Genomic DNA, 20,032 nt, shown 5'->3' with positions numbered 1-20,032 from the left:
CTCTGCGTGCAGCACAGTGCAGCTCTGCAGACAGAAAGGCTGGAAATGGGTGAGTCGCTGTTGAGGGCCATTTATTATTATTATTATTTATTTGATCAAAGTCTTTGAAGAATAACTCGCTTGTTTAACGAACGCATTTAAAGGCTGTCGGCACATTTGTCCTGCAGAGTCACGTGAGTTTGCGGGAAGACGTCTTTAACCGCCCGGTTGTTTTTTTTTGTTGTTTGTTAGCTTTAAAGCTAACAGGCGCAGCGAGGACTCGACCACATAGTTTGTGTCCGGGTCGCCTGTTAAACAGCTAATTAGGCAGATGTGATCGGTGTCAGTCAACCCCCCCCCCCCCCATATCCTCCTCCTCCTCCTCCTCCTCCATTTATTACAGCAGCAACACCCGCCCAGTTCAACCCAGTTCGTTTGAATCGTGGCCTGTTTACAGTAGCAGCGCACGCGTCATGACTTCCCGGAGGACAGGCTACGCTGGCAGCATGGAGTCCTCTCCATCAAACAGCGGCAGCGGCTCGGTCCTCAGCGGGAACCGTAAACAGAGTATCATTAACATCCCGGACAGGACCGGGCCGGAGTCCTGCTACGAGCGCAAGGCCGACAAAGGCGGATACGGAGCCGCGCAGGGCGGCGTGACCGTGACGTCGCTGAAGTCGCGACTCGCCCCGACCATCCAGACCGCCATGTCCGCCGCGGTGGACACGCTCCTCGGCGAAGTGGCGCTCGTGCTCAACGAGACCCAGCAGGAGCTGCTGCACAAGGAGCAGGAGAACGAGCGGCTCAAGGTGCGCCTGGAGGTGTCCGAGAGGGAGCTGAAGACTCTGCAGGAGTGTCTGTGCAGCGCGCAGAAGCTCATCGATCAGCTCCAGATCTCCTACTCGGGCCCTCAGACGGTCAGCCAGTCCGTCTTCGCCCAGTCGCTGTCTTCCATGGCTTCGATGACGTCGGGCCTGGACCGGGACCACCAGAACCCCAGAAGCGTGAACGGGTCGGGCGTGGACTTGGGCCTCGGCGGCCCCGTGGACGAATCGCTTCACGGGTTTGAACCTCGGGACGACTACAAAATGTGTCAGCTTTCAATCCAGCCCGACGGCTCCGTGACCAACCACGCTCTGGACTCCTTCACGTCCAACACGTCTCACATGTGCTCCGACACCAGCCGACCAGGTAAACGCGCCGCGCGCGCGCCCCCGTCGTGTTTCCTTTTTTTTGCACAAAGTTTACAAAGCGTCGACTCGACGTCTCCCGTTAACCGTCGCCGCTTGTCCTTGTTTTGTCCGTAGATGAGCGGCAGCCTCAGGGACCGGGCGGAGCGCCGAGGTTCGAGATTAAAGAGGAGCAGGGACCGATTTCGGGCTCCGGTCCGGTCGGCAGGAAGGAGCCCGGGCTGCGCGACGACAGCAGAGTCGGGGACGCGGAGCGATCGTCCCACAACGTGGGGGACCTCGGCTACGGCCCGGTCGGAGGGGACGGAGGCTCCCAGCGCGCTTTTACTCACCCGCTGCGCCACCAGAGGCCGGTGCGCGAGTGCAGCGGTGCCTTGCAGCAGGGCGCACTTGACGCACAGAAACCGCTGGCCAGGACTTCTGGAGCAGGGAGAGGCGACGGTGTTTCGCCGGGCCGGGCCGAGGACTCGGCGGGACCGTCGGCCCCCGACCCGGCGGGGGAGCCCCCGGGAGATCGGCCCCACCACTGCCTGGAGTGCGGCAAGACCTTCCGCCTGATCTCCAGCCTGAAGAAGCACATCCGCATCCACACGGGGGAGAAGCCCTACCCGTGCGGCGTCTGCGGCCGCCGCTTCCGCGAGTCCGGGGCGCTGAAAACCCACCTGCGCATCCACACGGGCGAGAAGCCGTACTCCTGCTCCGAGTGCGGCAACTGCTTCCGCCACCTGGACGGCCTGCGCAAACACCGGCGCACGCACACGGGCGAGAAGCCCTACGTGTGCGCCATCTGCGGCAAGCGCCTGAGCCGGCTGCAGCACCTCAAACACCACCAGCTCATCCACACCGGGGAGAGGCCGTGCTGCTGCCCCTTCTGCAACCGCAGCTTCAAAGAGCCCGCGGCGCTGCGCAAACACATCCGGACGCACCGGGAGGAAGGCGGCCACATGGGAATCGGCGCCAGCGACGACACGGACCCAGACGCCATGGACGACATTAACAACCTCCACCCGGCAGCTCCGTCTCCTCAGATGAGGTTCGGGGAGTGGGGTGCCGAGGAGGACGACAGCTCGGTCGTGGACTGCGTGTAGGGGATGATTTGAAGGTTGTGTGTTTGTTTTTGTTTTTTTAGCATGAAAACACACCCCGGGTGATAAACGTGGAGCGAGGCGTTTGTGTAGTTTCTCAACACGATGGACATCATCAGGTCATCTTTGATCAATGCTGTTACAGTAAAGAATCGGGCTACATATCACCCTGGCCTCTGAGTTTAGTTTATATTGGACATTTTCCTGTTTTAAATGTAAAAATACATTTTAAATTTTCCACTGTACATTCTTCAACAGAGAGAGGTCTTTTTTTTGTCTCCTGAGATTTATTGAGCAGCAGCAGCAGGGTTGTTCTTGGCCCAGCGAGTTTTCTGGTTTGCCAACTCTCCTGCAATAAGTTGGTCAGTAGTGGACGTGAGCTCAAAGGTGCCTTGAACACGCAGTCAAACATCGACGGAGTCGCTGCTGCTGCTGCTGTTCCACCGTTCCTACCTGGATTTCAGTCGAGACGAGACGGGTACGATTCCGGTCGCGACTTTCTGAAAGCTTACAGTTAATAGAAATGGATGCGCAGTGCTGGCTCATGCTTCATGTACGGGACAAACCACACGCACTGTGTAACTGGGTATTTTTGAATCTTGATTCAAGTGAAGTGGTCATCTCTGAGCATGCTCCGCAGGTGCTGTCTCACCCGATGGATATATCTTACCAAATCTACGGAAAAAAAAGGCCGACGACATTAGTGTCGTCATTCTCATGAATATGATCTGAAACGGTAAATTTAACTTTGTTAAAACGTTTGATCAAGTTTGCTGAACTTAAATGCATCTTTTAAGATTAGGAAACTAAAACGCGTAAACTGTGGTGGTTTTTATAGCCACCATCGGTCTGCTATCACGCTCTTGGTATTTTGTTGATATATGTGCGAGTGGCGAACAAACTGAACACTTCCGATGTCATTTAGAAAAGTTCTGCCCCGATTTTTATGTTTTGTTTTTTTATCCAGATCCTGTGTGCAGGTGTTACAGCACTGTAGAAAACCTGTGGTCAGCCTGAGCCCGGGTCTCTCATTTAGAAGAGGAGGTCATTGATATCAATACACCTTAAAGACAGAGACGCAGAACAGCCTGTTCGTGGTAGAGCTCCAGAGAAGCTCAAGAAAGTAAAACAATGTTCAGATAGCTTTTGGTGCTTAAACCTACAAAAGTTTTGTCTTATGGGTATCAGGACTGCAGATAAAACACACGGAAAAGTGTCAAATATGGGACATTTAAAAAAAATCTAGGAGTATCTCAAAGATGAATGCTTACGATTGTTATTAATGGCATCAATGTCGCCACTGTTTTCAAGTTCTAAATCATGACTATAAAAAATACCATAAAGAGCACGAGTTGACCAAAATCAAAAGAAATATTTGATCTCCGTTTACACCGTTTGCGTGTTTGTCTTTATGAACCACGAGCCGGTTGTACTCCTCCGCTGACGCCTCGTGTCTCCTTTTCGCTCTGCAGAGCGTCATCATCGGTCACACACTTGTAACGTGTTCCAGCTGAAGTTCAGATATCCTCATTTGAAGAAGTCAGTACATGCATTTGTTTGTTCACCAAAACATGCAGGATTATTTAGCTGGCATCAGGACGCACCCACATCAAAGCTTTAACACTCTTTTATTGTCTCTCTCTCTCTTTCTCTCTCTCTCTCTCTCTCTTGGACCACATCTTGACATTCCTCTTTTCTTTTTTTTTCTTTTTTTAAGCTGCTACTCGACGTCCAGAAAGCCTTTCCCCTTCTGGACTTGTGCTCTTGTTACCACCCAGTTACTGGCAATTATTAGCAGACAGACTTCGGTGCTTGCATGTGCGTATCTGTTCCTCCGCTGCATGGCAACACCGCCTCCCAGACGTCTCTGTATATAACAATGTCAGGTGTTTTTTTTTTTGTTGGTTAAATAAGGGTTAACATTTGTGAAAAAGTTAATGTGCAAAATAATAAAGTAACGTGCTTTGAAACCATTAGTATGCTAACATACAATGTAAATATATATATTTATAATCTAATTACAATTCTTCCTGGTGCTCTGATGTTGAAGCCACTCATGCGTCAGGGTTAGCAGCAGAGCATTACTCCTCTCAGCCTTTTGAGCTCGACTGTCCGGTGTTGTTTAACACGTATACTAGTATAACGATGTCCATGTAACTATTCTATGTACATTTACAACTGTAGGTCCTTTTAAAACAACAACACTTAAACTGTAAAATATCTGTCACTGTGTACACCCAGAAAAACGATTGCCAAGGTAGTCTTCGCCCCCCAGATAATCATATATTTTTTTTTATATGACACAGGGGGGGCCTCTGCATGTAGGTGTGAACTGAAATGGCATTATTCCTCAAGAAGTCCACGTTATATGTGAAATGAATTACTTTTTTTTTAAATGTTCAAACTCCTATCCCCTCCAACCCCCCCCCCCCAACATCACATTCATCCTGTTACCTACTGTAAATGTTACTATATTAAAGGGCCTTGTTTATACTTCTCTTCTTCCTCGTTGTCGTTTATTTAACATGGAGTATTAAGAAGAAAAAGGATGAGTTCGTAGTGGAGTTTTGTCTGCGTTAAGCTGCAATGACGACACAAACTGGAGCAACTTTTGTTGAGCCCGAGTTTAAAATACGACCGCACTGAAACGATGTTACCACCTGGACGAGCAGCGTTCACCCCCGCATGTTTCATTTCATTGTATCGTGGCAAGGGAAGAAAAAAACAACAACAAAAACAAACCCGCATGAACCCCCGGAGGAGAGTTTCCACTCCGACTGGAGCGTCGCCAGACAGATCGGTGGTCACGCCCCGAGACGGATCCCGAATAACACCTTGCTCTCCTCCCGCAGTGCCGAGTAACGACGAACGGGTTCACACACACACACACACACACACACACACACACACACACACACACACACACACACACACAGAGAGAGAGAGCGCGCCGTGTGTCCGCCGGTGCCATGACAGACGGTGACTGGAAAACGCGTGGATTCATGTTGTTACACCCGTAACTCCGGTGTCACGTGGTGGCGATTCTCTGGTTTTCTTTTCATTTCCAAAAAGCAAAAGTTTAAAAGGTCGATTTCTTATAAACATTTAACACATCTGTCAAAAACATGACGACCTTGATTGTGTGCCTGTAAGCAACGTCAGTGACGCGGAGGTGGTTTTTTGTTGTTGTTGTTTACTGCTCTGGGATAGTGTGCGGGGTTCGTAAGAACAAATCAAGATATAATGAGACGTCTCTTCAGTCCACCAGCAGTCATGACTCCTCCTCGTCCCTCCCACAGCATGTTGGCGTGACATACTGTTAAAGATGCGTTTAGGATTCTCGTCAAATGTTTGAAATGTCTCAACACGATCCCTCGACACTGAGCTGCATAACCCTTCATCACAGAAAAACGGGATTAGTACAAATATATAGTTACATAACTATAATTAATACATATTGGTGCGTATATATACGGCAATTTTCTTCGGGACATTATTTGGGCTCTCCTCAACAAGAAGAAGCCCTACGATCAATTTGTCATCGCAGTGATAATACTGTATTGTACACTGTTAGTTTTGTATTTGGTCACAAATTTAAATGGGAAAAAAAAAAAAACTGAAATTTGAACCTGCTGATGCACGCGATGAAAAGATGCAGGGTCACTGAAGTTAGTGAACTATAGCTCATCCTACGCGATGCAATTAAGAGCTGTTGAGACTCGAAGCCACAAATGGCGACCTTGTGGTGGCGCTAGAGGATCACCTAATTCATTAGTCCTCATCCTGTCTGGTCTGGAGACCATGAATGTAAAAAAAAAAAAAAAAATCAACAAAGGGTGAAAATTACACTGTAATGCTCACCTTCCATAGTTTGTATGTCACAGGAAAAATTGTTTGCAGCTGATGTTTTTGTAAATGCAAATAATCTCAGTGTTGATCAAGAGTTTTAGCTAAAAGGAGGAATTGCAAAAAAAACCCCCAAAAAACAGGTGGATATTTATTTGGTTTTAGTTTCTTTACATCAAAACTCATTTACTTTCACTGTTATGTTAAATCCACCTGGAGACCTCGAATCCAACGTGACCTTTTGAAGTCCCTCATTTAGACCACTGGGTAAGTGGTGTATCAGAGGCTGATATAAATATATATATATATATATATAGCCATATAATTTCCCTTGAACTTGGCACTGACAAATTGGAAAAAGTCCCAACGCCCCTGAGTTACAGCAGGAGGTTTTTCATGAATCCGGTTCAATAACTGTTCTTATTCTGATGTTTCTCATTCCACCAGACAGGAGCTGCGATTGTGTTTGTTCAACTTATAATACTGTTCCTTAGCGGCTGCATAGTTTAATACTGTCAGGGTTTCGTTCTGCTGCATATTGAGGACCTCTATTTGAACTTTTCACACCGTTAGCTCACTTTCCTCTATGGCCACGTTCACGTTGGATTGTTCAGAGTTTTACTTCTACGTGATTGTGTTGCTACTTTAACTCAACCACTGGATCGAGAACTCCCACTGTCAAGACAGACGGAGCAGTTTTGATCTGTAGGTTGTGAAATGTGCTTGTTTATTTGTCTTTTCTGTTTCCGTCATTATTGTCTGGCGCAGTGAGCGACGCCAATTATATTGTGCTAACGATAATACTCGGGGATGACTCTTTTGTAACCCACATTCTGCTGCGCGCGTGTGTGTGTGTGTGTGTGTGTGTGTGTGTGTGTGTGTGTGTGTGTGTGTGTGTGTGTGTGTGTGTGTGTGTGTGTGTGTGTGTGTGTGTGTGTGTGTGTTGGCAGCTGATGATGCAGTGATGGTGAGCAGCAGAGGCAGAGAGAAATGTGAGAGTGCCTGTGAACTCTGCAGGCCCATGCAGTCATTTCCTCCACGACTGAAAGTAAACACTCTCACTTTTTGGAGAGGAAGTGACTCAAGGTCCCCCCCCACACCACCCCCCACCACACACACACACACACACACACACACACACACACACACACACACACACACACACACACACACACACACACACACACACACACACACACACACACACACTGTGTCTCTTGACCTTTCCCCAAGTGACCCCAAACACTGGCGGGGCCCCTGGGATCCTTACACTGCTTGTGTCTTATCATTTTTGATTCCTACTGGTGGATAATCAGCCTAGTGACTTTTCCCTGAACATATCAAACATGAGCTGTGGTGTCAAATTTACTGCCTCACTTTTATCTGTCTCAGTCAGAGTGCATGGCAGCGGGGTTTCACGCACCGACGGCAACGGTGTAAAACTGTAATATGTTGCAGTTGTTGGAAAAAAAAAAAAAAAATCAGAGCAGCCAATACTTCAGGCGGAGCAGGCACGTGTACTTCTATCTGTGAGCAAATTAATTTTTAACCACATTTGAAAACATTATGAGTTGATACTCTGATTTAAATTGAGTCCAAGTCCGCGAGTCCATGAGGTTTTTTTTTCCATGCAAAACACGCAGGAAGCTGATCATTCATTGCTGAAGTCCACCTGTCGCGAAAAGAACATTGTCATGTTCACGCAATACAGTAAACAGATAACACATCTGTAAATCCTTGGTACAGATGTATCCACATCTCATTTGATTTAATTTGCTCTCTTAATTTGAAGAACTAAATATTTAATTATCACAAGACAATAAAAAAAAAAAACCCGCCCAAGTTCCTTTATCTTTACAGCTTATGGAGCTGCTGATGACCTTCCTGACCCCTGACGACCCAACATAATATCTACACATTTTAGGTACGTCTGTAACAGGGAAGACTTTTTTTGTTGTTGACATTTTTGGAACACTGTGAGAATTTATTATTGTAAGCAGACATGCAGGCCTACTAATGTGGGTCTATGTAACCTCAGGGAGAGCTATAAAAAGAGATCGTTGACTTATCCACAGCTCATGCTCATACATTGTATTTCCACACATTAAAAACCTTTTCTTTTTTTTCTTTTTCAGAGTGACACACACAGCTGTGCAGCTGTGATTTGCAGAGTGGGGTCTGTGCGGGGGCAGCAGAAAGGAGAGGAGAGAAGAAGACAGGAGAGGAGGGGTGTGAGGAGAAATAACCAACAAGGAAACCGCTTTCAGCTTTGCTCCTGCACCGCCTGGCTGGCCCGCGGCCAGGTTTCTCCAGAGAGGGTTGGCTCACTCCTTCTCCTCTCCTCCCTTCTTTCTCTCTCAAACCCACATACGCACTCTCTCCGACTCCCCAACGCAACAGGCGAGAAGGAGGAAGAGCGACCATAGCGAGGGCAACTTCAGCAACTTCTGGAAACGAGGGCAAGGAGAAACTTCCAAAGATGCCAGACGTGTCGGTTTTGCAGACGGATCACTTGGGTACGCGAGGAAAGTGATTTTCTTTTTCCTTGAGGAGAACGCAGGAGGGAGGACGCGCGTTTTTTTTTTTTTTTCGTTTTTTTCCGCCGTATATGAGACGTCAAACTTTTCCCTCGGTTAACAAAGCAGGCGCTTTTGAGCTGGAGCCCCCACAGCTGGCGATTTAATGTCCCCGGGTCTGCGTGGAGGGTAGTGAAGGATGCCAGGATGCCCTCTCTGATCCCCCATCTGCTTGTCATCTGGCTGAGCGTCCACAGGCTGGTGTGGTGCACGGAGCGCTCCTCCACACGGGAGCGCTTCAAGGTGGTCATCGCTCCTCTCATCTGCAAGCGGATCTGCCTGAAGGGACAGTGTCAGGATACCTGCGAGCAGGGCAACAACACCACGCTGATCGCGGAGAACGGGCAGGCGGCCGACACGCTCATCGGACAGGGCTTCAGGGTCGGTGAGTGACCGGGGCTGAAACAATGTTGTTTATTTATGAGGTGGCTATAAATAGCTAATAACTAATAGTGCTGCCATGACCTCGGGGTTTATGGGTTTTCCTCTGGAGAAGTGAGGGAGGCCTGTTTGTTTGCTCATAAATGGACTTTTTGTGGACAATGAAATTGCTAATTACCTCGTGGAACTCCATAAAATGCGTAAAACTAAAGTGAATAATATACTTTAACACATCTTTAATGTTATTGCAAGGCAGTGGTGGAAAAAAGCATTGAGATCCACTAAATAAAGGGCTCCTCTTGTGCTGCTTTATAAGGAAAACATATTTCTTAGTTTCTTAAGTACTAATGACTTGAGTAAAAAATTACTCCTTTCAGCTTCTTTCAGAGTTAATTTGAACCTAGTCCAAGTTGTGCTGAGTCTAATAAAAATAACAGAAATAATAATTAAACTGCCAGATAAGTGAAGTGTAGTCGAGTAAAAAGTAGGATTTTGCTTCCATAGGCATTGGGGAAAAATAAAGTCTCTTAAAATAGTAATTCTTCAATTGCTGTATGATAGAACAGTACCACAGTACGGAAACGCCCTTTTCTCATCAAAAATATAAACTCTGACCTTCTTTAAACGATGATAATAAGCCACACAATAATATAAACAAAAATCCAATATATCTAATTCATTCATGGCTTCATGGTTTGATGCCTGCTGCTGCCATCCACCATGCATTCATGTGTCAAGTGGGTAGAAACTGCACTCCGCAAATAAATAGGTGGCTATAAGATGAGGTAAGGTCGGTTTACCCTCCACTGCCTCGCTGGAAAATGTTCCCCTGCCGCACTTTAATTAGTAAGGCATGGCTCATTACATAGCATATAAATGTACTCTTAAGATCTATTCTCCCCCGGACTCCAGTGTCTGGTTGGCATGAGTGGAGCATTTTCTGTGCTGTATCAGATCAGCTGTGGTGAGACATGGAGCCTCGCAGTCTACATTAGACTCCGGTGTCCACAAATGGCTCTTTACTTTCACTTGCTCAGTGTGTGGAGTGAAATAATACTCAAAGACAAAGAAAAATGACAGAAATTAACTTAAAAAACACACATGGTCCAGGTCATTTTAAATCACTAATTGTTTATCACTTTGTTTGTCTCTGTTTCACCAACATGACTTGACATTCACTAATGTGAACTCCATATTGTTCATGAAAGTAATACAGTAAGTCAAAACAGTAGTATTTTGTGTCTTTTTATGTAAGTATAAAAGACATTTAAAAACGAATGTCTCGGACTGCCATCAAAAATCAAGTTTGTAAGTAAAATCTAAAATTAGTTGGATTGCAAACAATTATCCCTAATAGTTGGTTTTGGTCACAGACTTCAGATTTTTGCTTATGAAGCCTCTTTATTGTGTTATGCAAACCTTTGAGTGCAAATCAGCCCTCTTTAGATGCAAGTCAAAAACTTTTGGTTGCAAGCAAATGGCAACTAACAGTGATGTCACCCTTTAGCTTTTGAACTGCCATTCTGGGTTTGGATTTTGTCTATTTTGGAGCCAGAAGTGACCATATTTGGGAGGAGCGAGCTGTTGATCTGACTTATAACCCCCTCCCCCATAGCATAAATCTGACTGCACCACAGGCCTGTCAATCAAACAGACACACCCCCCCAAAACATATCGCTTTTGAGGCCTAATATCTAATAAATGATGGAATTATTTCCAGATGGACAGACAGAAAATTAATAACAAGGAGTGACTTTAGCGAATGACACTATAATGACTTGTGGAAAAAAATTCTTGTCTTTGTATTTGTTGGGAGAAGTTGAATGGAAGTCTATGAAGCCAGAGTGTTTTTGGAGCCAACTCATACCGGCCCTTGGGGGTGTTGCACTTCCGCACTGGCCTCATTTTTCAGAACAAGAAGCTACGTCCACTTTTATATTCAATCTGTGGTTGCAAGTATCTGTTTGTGGATTTGACCTGGATCCACAGCATGGCTATCCACACACAATTTCCTCCTCCCACAGTATAAACAGTTTAGACCACACCTATTGTGTCCAATTCAACTTGCAACCAAAGAGGCCTGATTCACATAAACAAGTTGTTTTGACACATTAAAGAGGCTTCGAGAGCTAAATCCTTAAGTTTGTGATTAAAACCAACAAAACTGTATGGGAGAATTTGTATGCAATCCACATAATAAAATCCCCAATTCATTTGTTTTTACTTACAAATTGGATTATTGATTGCAAGTCTGAGAAATTTGCTCCAAAAACTGTCTTCTATGCTACCTTAGCCACCATAATGGGATTCAGCTTCATATTTCTGCGGACATTGGCCCCAGAACCACTTTCCCTTCATTCCTCTAAACTCACATCTTGCTGCCTTATTTCTAAATGGTAAACAGCCTCTCTGGATACTCACATGTTTCTATGTTTGGATCTTAAAAGAGAAACTCAGATGCAGGTCTTACACAAGGCCTGTAGGATGTCAAAGGCAATGTCAGTGAGAATAAATCAGGGTTGTGCTTCTCAGTTATCACACAGTTTTCCACAGAGAAGTTGGAGTTGCTCATACAGATGTAGCCTCTGCAGCTGTGTTCTTCGGTATGCCTGTGTGGAGGGACAGCAGGCTGGATTTAACCGAGGTTGGGTGAATCCTACTGGTAGCGCAATGACAGTATTCTTCCTCTTTGGCACAGTGGAGAGTCGGAGAGTTGGCTTCGGACACCAGACTCCCACGATTTCCCTGCAGTGCATCACGTTTTGAAGCATCTGAGTCAAATAATTCAGGAGAGACATATTAAATTCCTGGAATACTTCATGTTGCTTCACATTTGGTCTGTATAACGTAACTACAATACAGCGACCTGTATCCTGGATATCACACGCAGAGTTGTGTGATGAGGGACAGAGCTTCAGGCTGGACAGGAGATGTGTGTTGTTCAGAGCGAGTGCTGGAATGTGGAGTGGACAAGTGGAAATTTCTCTCTCCCGTGTTAAAATGGCGTTGTAGCAGCAACAATATGAAGACTTTTCCATATTTGAGCGGTTGTGATGTCAGCGCAGCAAGGCTGAGGCCCATAATGAACAAACCCAACTACATCTGCCCTCAAAAGAAATATAGTTCCCGTCAGTGTGTGGAAGTGCATTAATGTCTTTCAGTATGTGTTCTTCATTATGAACGGGGATTTTTAAAGTCTGAATTTGATGAACAAACAGGTCAAAAACACAGTTTTTAGTCAGGATCTGATTCTGGGATTCCTGTCAAAAGGTGGATGTCATTTTATGGCCATAACTTTAAAGTAATAGAGAGAAAAAAAAAAACTGTTGGTCTTTTTTGGGTTAACATGAGAAACTGAGTGAAAACATGAGGATGACAAACTCAAAGTCGCTGTCAGAGAACACATCCGTGATGGCAGACGTTTGTCTGGAAGAATGCTTTCAGTTTTTATGGTGATATTAAACTTAAAATCCCATTGATATTTTTAACCAGCAAATGTTGGATATTTTTAGCCATGCTGGTCATGTGGCTCTATCAATCCTGGATTGTGATGTCACTCTGTAGGTCTGTGTAGTGGCTGATGCAGGACTTTGTCCCAACTAAATTATTTCAAGAACTGCTGGATGGATTGCTGTGAAGTTTAGGACAATATCTGTGGCACTAAGAGGATGAAGCCTACTAACTTTGTTGATCTTCTGACTTTTCATGTAGTGTGGTGCTACATGCGAGTATCTGGTACAGACACTCATTGACCCCTCAGGAAGAGTTTTCCACTGAAAACAGATTCTCCAGATGAGCCAGAGTGACACAAAACTGAACCAGTGAGCTGAAGGATGTGAAAACGTTCTATAGAGCTGCGGAAAATGGTCAATTCAAATGATAATGCTCTGTAGGTCACTGAGTGACACATTATATGTTGATTCTTTCTTAATATGCATATAATTAATAGGCAAAGCAAGGTGAGTGTGACATGGTCCTAAAACAATATCATGATTTTTTTTTAGGCTACCTTTGCGATAACTATATTCTTGAAGATGCGATAAAATACTGAAAAATATGCACTTTATTATTCATTTCAAAAACATATAATTGAAACTAGATAAGATTTATGTCTGCATAAACGAAACAGTTTTCCTTCAAATATTCATGACCTAAAAACAAAAAAAATATTTATCAGTTTTTTTGTTTGTAAACAACAACAACAACAACAACTCAGATCCTTTATACAAATGTAGGCACTTTCTGCCATTATTGCCATTATCACAATATTCATTTATTTATCATATCAAAAACGATCCTGCTATTATTATGAACGATGCAATGTGACACATCGATGGATAATAAAATGATTAGAGCAACTTTAAACAACTCCTCTCAGTTTCTGTCACTTACTGCAGCAGTATATCAGAGTAAGTTTGTTTGTGTAGAGGCACGGTCATTCAATCAACCTTCTTTAATCATCATAAAAACATACATTTTCTGATCATCTTTCAGTCAGTCAAGAAATGAATAAAACCCTCTTTGATCTGAGCAGGAAGTGTTTATGCTTTTCCACACTGGTGCAGACAGACAGACAGACAGACGACCACCCAGATCGTCTTAATCTGGATTACCTGCTGTACATCAAGAGCAAATCACCTGAATGACTGGCAGTTTATTTGCACTTCATGTCCTATGTGAGAGCGATTACACACAGAGATTATATGATAATGTTAAATAGCAATCAGAGTCAGTACTGTTCTATTTAATGTACAGAGTACAGAATACATCACAGCAGCATTCACTGCAGTTCACACACTTGTCAGATTAAAAACTATGAAATTCTCATTAACAGATTTTTACTTGACATAATTAAATTTTAACGTCATTGCAACTAAATTGAAAAGATGTCCGCTATGCTCGCGTTGTTTCAATATGTTTCCAGGGAATCAGGGTGTCATTGACAAATTTATATTTCACTGTACACTTCCTAAAACTGATGAAAGCACAGAAAGTTGAAATCCTCCGCAGGCGGACAAGAGTCGACGTTTGCAGCAATATGTGCTGCTTTCATGGACTCCATATGGTATCTGTGCCAGTGATCGTAGACTTCTGCGGGGGCGGAAGCAGAAGCAGTAGCATCGTTTATGTCAAGAAAAAAAGAATGTGTGCATATTGCTCTACTGAAGTTGAATTCTCCTTTTTATATACCACAGCATTCAGAAGGTGTCGAGAAATATAGAAAAGGAAGAAGGGATTGTTGGTGATATTTGTTGGAAGTTTAAATCACAAAACCTTGAATGAACTTTTGCATGCTGATCCCGTTGCATGCGTTCTTCCACATTTCTCCTGAACTTGAACCTGTTTATTGGCAGATGAAAACTGCCTTTGTGATGATCTCCATGTGTTTGGCTGACAAAAATATCCAACAGCCAACTTATTTTCAACATTATGTACTTGAAATTTTGCTCAAAATTCTTGGAGAAAGAAGAATAGAAGCTGATTGAATGTTTTTTTGCTTCTTGGAAACTGTGTTTTCGTATGTGTGTGTGCATTTGTCTCACTTTTTCAGACTCATATTTTAAGTAGTCAGCAAAGACAACCTTTCAAAATAACGTGGTTATATAAAAATCTGTATTTGTACACAGTCCTCGGTTGCTCTGACTTAAGTATGTTTTTTCCAACAAGAATTAGTCCAAGTCCGATTTTTTTCTTCCCGTTGCTAGCACAGAGGCATCCCATATATCAGCCTCTACTGACAGCAGCTGCTCGGCTCCCAGAAAGCCCTCTGTGTCTCGTCTCCCCTCTACATCTCAGCAGCATCCAGTCTTTATCGGGGCTCCAGACACCCAGGCTGCTCTAGATTCCTGTCTTTTTCTGGAATAACTAAGAGCATGGGGCCTCAAGTAGCACAGGATGTGGTCTTATCGTGTCCCACCCTGGGCCCGTCTCCCCTAAAATGGGCAAGTGGAAACGGCTATTTCAGGATTTCCCATGTGGTTTTGTATTTAGAGTAAAGTGATGGTAGTAGTGTGGTTTGTTTTGGTTCTCCCTTGGCATGGGTCAGAGGTCCATGGGAGCCTGAAAACGAAGACAAGTCAGTTAAATCCAGTAGACGGGCCTGGTTCTGCTTTCTCTCTATTTAGGGAGGTGAGTTTATTTTACCTTTCAAAGCCTTCGACTCGTCCCCGCACACTCCTCTTGCTCTCATGCCAAACTTTGGAGAAGGCGGTCTAACACAGGCAACCAAAAACCTGCAGCACTCTGAGTTTTTGCCACAGGTTGGACTGAACTCAGAGGCAAAAGCTGGGCACGGCTCCCATGCTCACACCCTCGCAAACAGACATGCGTGGGGGGAGTTTCATGCACATTCATTGGCAGTTTTTTTTTAATCATGAACGCTGCTAACCTTCGGCGAAAAGTATGTGGGTTTGCAGCCAGGCCATCATCCTCTTGTTCAGGCTGAGTTTTAATATGGTACACATTCTGTCACCTCTGCCTGTCTATTTATGCCTGGTGGTAAAATAATACATGGGGTTATTTAAGGGTCTTCTGTTTTCATTAACCTTTTACCACTTTTTCACAAGCAGGCGCGTGAAAAAAACAAAACAACACAAACACGGATGTAAAAATGGTCGAGAATATGGAAATTTAATGATTCAATAGATTAAACTCGTTTTCTAAAAGTGTGCCCTGCTATGAAATAATCAAGGTACAATTCACAGTTTAGTCTCATACACTGTATATAAAAGTGGACGTAGCTTCCGGGTCTGAAAGATGAGGCCAGTACAGAATACCACTGAGAGCCACTAGAGGTTGGCTCCAAAAAGCTCCTGGCTCCACAGACTCCCATTGAACTTCTCTCAGAATACAAAATCAGTACATTTTACCCCCAAGTTCTTGTACTATTGTTAGCTTAAATTACTCTTTCCTATTAGTTTTCTGGTGGTACATCTGAAAATAATCCCGTCATTAATTAGAAAATAAGCCTCAAAAAGACATGTTTTTGGGAGCGTGTCTGTTTGATTAACAGGTCTGTGGTGAAGTCAGGTTTCCACTATCGGTGGGCGGGACGTAGTAATGTCGGGCTTCCAATCAGATGGAGTCAGATCCACCGCTCGCTCCCCCCCAGATCGTCCAAATATGGTCACTTCTGGCTCCAAACCGCTCCGAACTAGCCAGATGGTGACGACTAAAATACCAAACTCCAGGCTTCATAACAGCAGTTCACAAACAAATGGGTGATGTCACTGCTGGTTGCCAAGTTCCCCTAAATTAGACAGTCCAACAAAGTGATGAACATGTGAAAATCTTATGTCCAGAATAATCATAAGGCTGCAATGATCGCAGTCAGTATCTTTTAATTTCATTGCGACGAGCCCCCCAAAAAAGGGTGTCGTTAAAAGGGTTAAATCCACAGTCAGTTTCTTCTGTTTTTATGTGTGTCGATGTTGCACCACTCATTCAGAGCCAAAATCCACATGATCTTAGCAGGAGTTTCCCATGAAATCAGACTCTTCCATGTCATCACTTTCTGTGAAAAAAAAACCCCTATATTCTGCTGTGCAGATTGAAAAAAAAAAGCACCAAGTTAAATAAAGTTTGAAAAACAAAGCAGCAATTAGTTTTTTTTTTTTTTTTTAAATGACAGGGGAACAGTTTGTATATTTGCATGTGAGCGTGCTAAAGAGCAGTGTACTGAACTGAACTCAAACAAACAACCTTCTTTGCCATCTTTAACACTCTCCTCCCATTTGCTAGCAAGGGGGAGAAACGGAGCAGTTATTTAAAGCCACTCAGAGGAATGCGAGCGCGAGGGACTGCACCAGCACCGTGCAGGACACTGTAGCTGTAGCGATTAGCCAGGGTAAACAGAATAACACGGACTCTGCCAGCGCTGCCTGCTGCCACGGCCTAAGACTGTGCAGCCTGCAGGCACTACCTGCCACGCGCTCCAGTGCTGAGCATCCCACAGGGCAGGTATCTGACATAATCTCAGCAGAGCACTGTCAGCACTCCTCTACCTGCCTGCCCTGCAGTCCCTACAGCCTAGGCCTTTAGATAGTCATTATATGACATCATCTGCACGGGTGCCAAGATTCTGTCTGACTCTTTGCACAAACATCTCAGCCGGAGGGAAGTGACAGGGTGATGTTGGATTTTTGCCCACCCAAGAGCTATGTAAACCACATTGCATATTTCCGTGACATTTGAAAATCACATTGTGCAAGGCAGAGTTTGATTTAGATTTAGATAATTGCAACCTTTCTTACCCAGATTCGTCCTGATCTTCTTAATGCTGCTCCAGGAGGAGTCTGTCCGTCATCATCGTCCAGTTTCTGTAATGCTAACAAACTGTTGCTTTAGCCCGACTGTGAGAGGTAATGAATGCCTTTGGTGACAGTGCTCAACTCCGGCAAAGGGCAGCACTAATGTTTGGATAGCTGAAGAGAGCGCGAGGGTTTCTGGGGGGTGACGGAGCACCGAGAGTTTGGCAGTGGGAGGAGGAATGCGTTTACGCAGGTTTGTGCTTTCAAAAGGCAGTGATTATGTCATTTACTCCAACGTCTGGCTCAGCTGCAGCAGTCTGACCCACTTCATAACGCCGCTCCTCACTTTTTGTGGTATGTGGTCTCACAGGGCCAGTTGATGGTTGGAGTATTTGGGGACGTGGTTTCCTGGTTTGAAGCTGATGGTAAAAGAAAGCACGTCAGATGATTGTAGTCATTCTCCTCTTCACTTTTGAAACAGTGACTCCAGTAGCATATGTGTGGACTGTTTTTGGGCCCAGTCTCAGGCAATGAGTCTAGCAAAGAAAACTCATGGAAGTACCTTTAAACAATGTGTAATGTGTGACAGTCACAGTGGTGAACCCACTGAGAGTTAACATCTGTACCTCTATGCAGCTTTTAGCCACTCGAAGGTCATTGTTTTGGTTTGTTAGGCTGAAAGTTTGAACCTCACAACTTTAATACGACACTCTTGTGTAGAAGAAGTTGCACAAAAATGTGAAAATAGAGACTCTCAAAAAGCGACACCATAGGTGTTTTGTGCAGCTTATTACCAATAAAGTCAAGCGCTCTCTTACGGCCGTATAAATAAGAGCAAGAGCAACAGCAATCTCGCCTCTCACTTCATAATGACCTTTGACCTTACTTGAAATGACAGCCTCTTAACACTACATTACTTGGTTGTGGCAAATAATGTGGTACAATCGAAACAAAGCCAATGGAAAGTCATTTAGGATCGTTTGTGTGAGTTGGAGAAGTGACACAGTTCAGATGACGTCTTTATAAGAGTTTTTCTTGTTAGGAGGCGGCAGACTGAGTGGAAGAACTCACTTTATTGGCTCAATAAAAAAAAGAAGAGAAGATGTTCCCAAACAGATTCTGAAGTTTTTATGAAAAAACTTTTACATTTAATTTGCTGTCATTGGTGATCAGTCCTCCCAATGAAACAGCTGTGTGAGATGTATTTTAAGAGACGGCATCTGCATTATGCATCACAAATTCAGTATGACAATTGGAAAATTCTACCAGTTGAAACATGACTCGAGGTGGTGTCACAATCCGTATTGGTGAATCTGTATCAGCCAACGAGGTCATGGAAATGAACGCATTTTGACCAAAAAGGCATTTTTTTTAATTTTTGAAGTGGGTTGATACAGACAGAGACTGAATCATAGTGAAAGTGACTCAGTGGGCATAATCTCTGATTTTGGTGTGTGAATCTTGCAGACTGAGCAAATTGCTATTTGTAGTTCAACCAGAAGACTGTACTCAAAGAAAGGGACACATCAGGCCATTGTGTCTTCTGTTGGGTTGATGATGTCTGCAGTAGCTTTCAGCTCAGCTCCCTGTGGTTTGTAGGACTGTAATTTGTTGTTTTTGTGCTGGGAGGGTGCGGCTGTGGCTGAAAGGACCCTATGGAGGGGGGGGGGCTGTTGATGCGTCATCTCCAGACGGACAGGAGTGAGTGGGTGGGTGGGTTTTCACAGGGCAGTCAAAGGGCAAACTTTCCTTTCTTTGTTTCTTTGTTTTTATCTTAACACAAATTTTTCTGTTCAGCTCGCTAAAGAAGTACAAGGGTAGAAAACCTTTCCCACTACTTATCACCTTTCATATGATTAAACATATGAGAAATCTGAGTCTGCCTTTATGTGTGGACATACATGGTTTCTTTTTTTTTTTTTTACATATGTCCTGTTAGTCACAGTCGGTTCGCTTACTTAGCAGTTGAGGAATGTTCAGCATGTTTTTTTAAAGGAAAAAAAAGTGTCTGGGAATCATAGTAATCCCATTGAAACACCACATTATTCTTTATTCTCTGGATTTTATATCTCTCCGCTTCATGTTGACTCACTTTCCCAGATCTATGACATACAGTGTTTGACAAATACTGAGATCTGTTTTTCTCGTCTTCAAGTGAAGAAAGAGCTCTCAGTTGTATGTCACATGAAATGCTGACGATAAGAGACTCCCCTCCTTCTGTCTCCTTATGCAGTTCAGTTCGCTCTTCGAGTTGAAGTGAGTGCCATGTGGGAAAATTATACGTTTCCTGACTCCTGGAACGTACCTGAGAGCTGGCTTTAGATGTTTTCTTAGCTTAACTGAAAGCACATTTTGGAAAGACATAGCTATGTATTTAATGGCTGTACAGTGTGTCCTCATTCAAATGATTAATTAATCAACACTTAGTGCAGATCTAAGTGCCACAGATTAGTAATCTCTGAATCCTGGATTGTTTTTAACTTCCTCTGTTTTCTTTGACTTGAACATGTGGCAGGTAATGTTTATGATAAGTCTCACCCCCCCCCGCCATTCAGACACTCAGCCTTGTTCATGCCTCACATTCACTTAGCCCACCTAATGACTCTTAGGCACGTTTGATTTTTAACAACACACCACCTCTAGTCTGAGGAATGTGTCAGATCTGTTAAAACAAAGGTGTGGTACAGAACAAGGGCGGCTGCTGCCTCTGAGACGCTAAGCTAATG

At 44.2% G+C, this 20,032-nt stretch overlaps 2 protein-coding genes across 6 annotated transcripts in view; both read left to right on the top strand.

Moving 5' to 3' along the window:
• Positions 1-25: 25 nt before the first annotated feature.
• LOC138631502 (uncharacterized) lies at positions 26-2,782 on the top strand. The gene is made up of 2 exons (XM_069716483.1): positions 26-1,170; positions 1,287-2,782. Exons 1-2 carry the CDS (start codon positions 453-455, stop codon positions 2,255-2,257), a joined length of 1,689 nt encoding a protein of 562 aa, XP_069572584.1. The 5' UTR covers positions 26-452; the 3' UTR covers positions 2,258-2,782.
• Positions 2,783-8,490: 5,708 nt separating this feature from the next.
• Positions 8,491-20,032, top strand: part of ltbp3 (latent transforming growth factor beta binding protein 3) — a 35,107-nt gene continuing 23,565 nt past the window's right edge. For 4 of the 5 annotated variants that reach the window (XM_069716436.1, XM_069716437.1, XM_069716438.1 and 1 more), the window contains exon 1: positions 8,524-9,061. In XM_069716436.1, coding sequence (XP_069572537.1) covers positions 8,824-9,061 — 238 coding nt within the window. In that variant the 5' untranslated portion in view covers positions 8,524-8,823. Of the gene's footprint in view, positions 9,062-20,032 lie in introns of all 5 variants that reach the window. The other variant, XM_069716439.1, reaches the window with a different exon arrangement.

The sequence above is a fragment of the Brachyistius frenatus genome, unplaced genomic scaffold (genome assembly GCF_029030835.1).
Source record: "Brachyistius frenatus isolate BFR_SWC_R1_liver_20210118 unplaced genomic scaffold, ASM2903083v1 Contig_157, whole genome shotgun sequence".
Taxonomy (NCBI): domain Eukaryota; kingdom Metazoa; phylum Chordata; class Actinopteri; family Embiotocidae; genus Brachyistius; species Brachyistius frenatus.
The sequence above is the reverse complement of the archived record's forward strand: the minus strand, read 5'-3'. Positions and strand labels throughout refer to the sequence as shown.

Excerpts from the sequence above, each read along its gene's own strand:
- LOC138631502 (XM_069716483.1), top strand. The coding sequence starts at position 453 with ATGACTTCCCGGAGGACAGGCTACGCTGGCAGCATGGAGTCCTCTCCA. Across the intron at positions 1,171-1,286 it reads CTCCGACACCAGCCGACCAG|ATGAGCGGCAGCCTCAGGGA; the intron begins GTAAACGCGCCG and ends TTTTGTCCGTAG.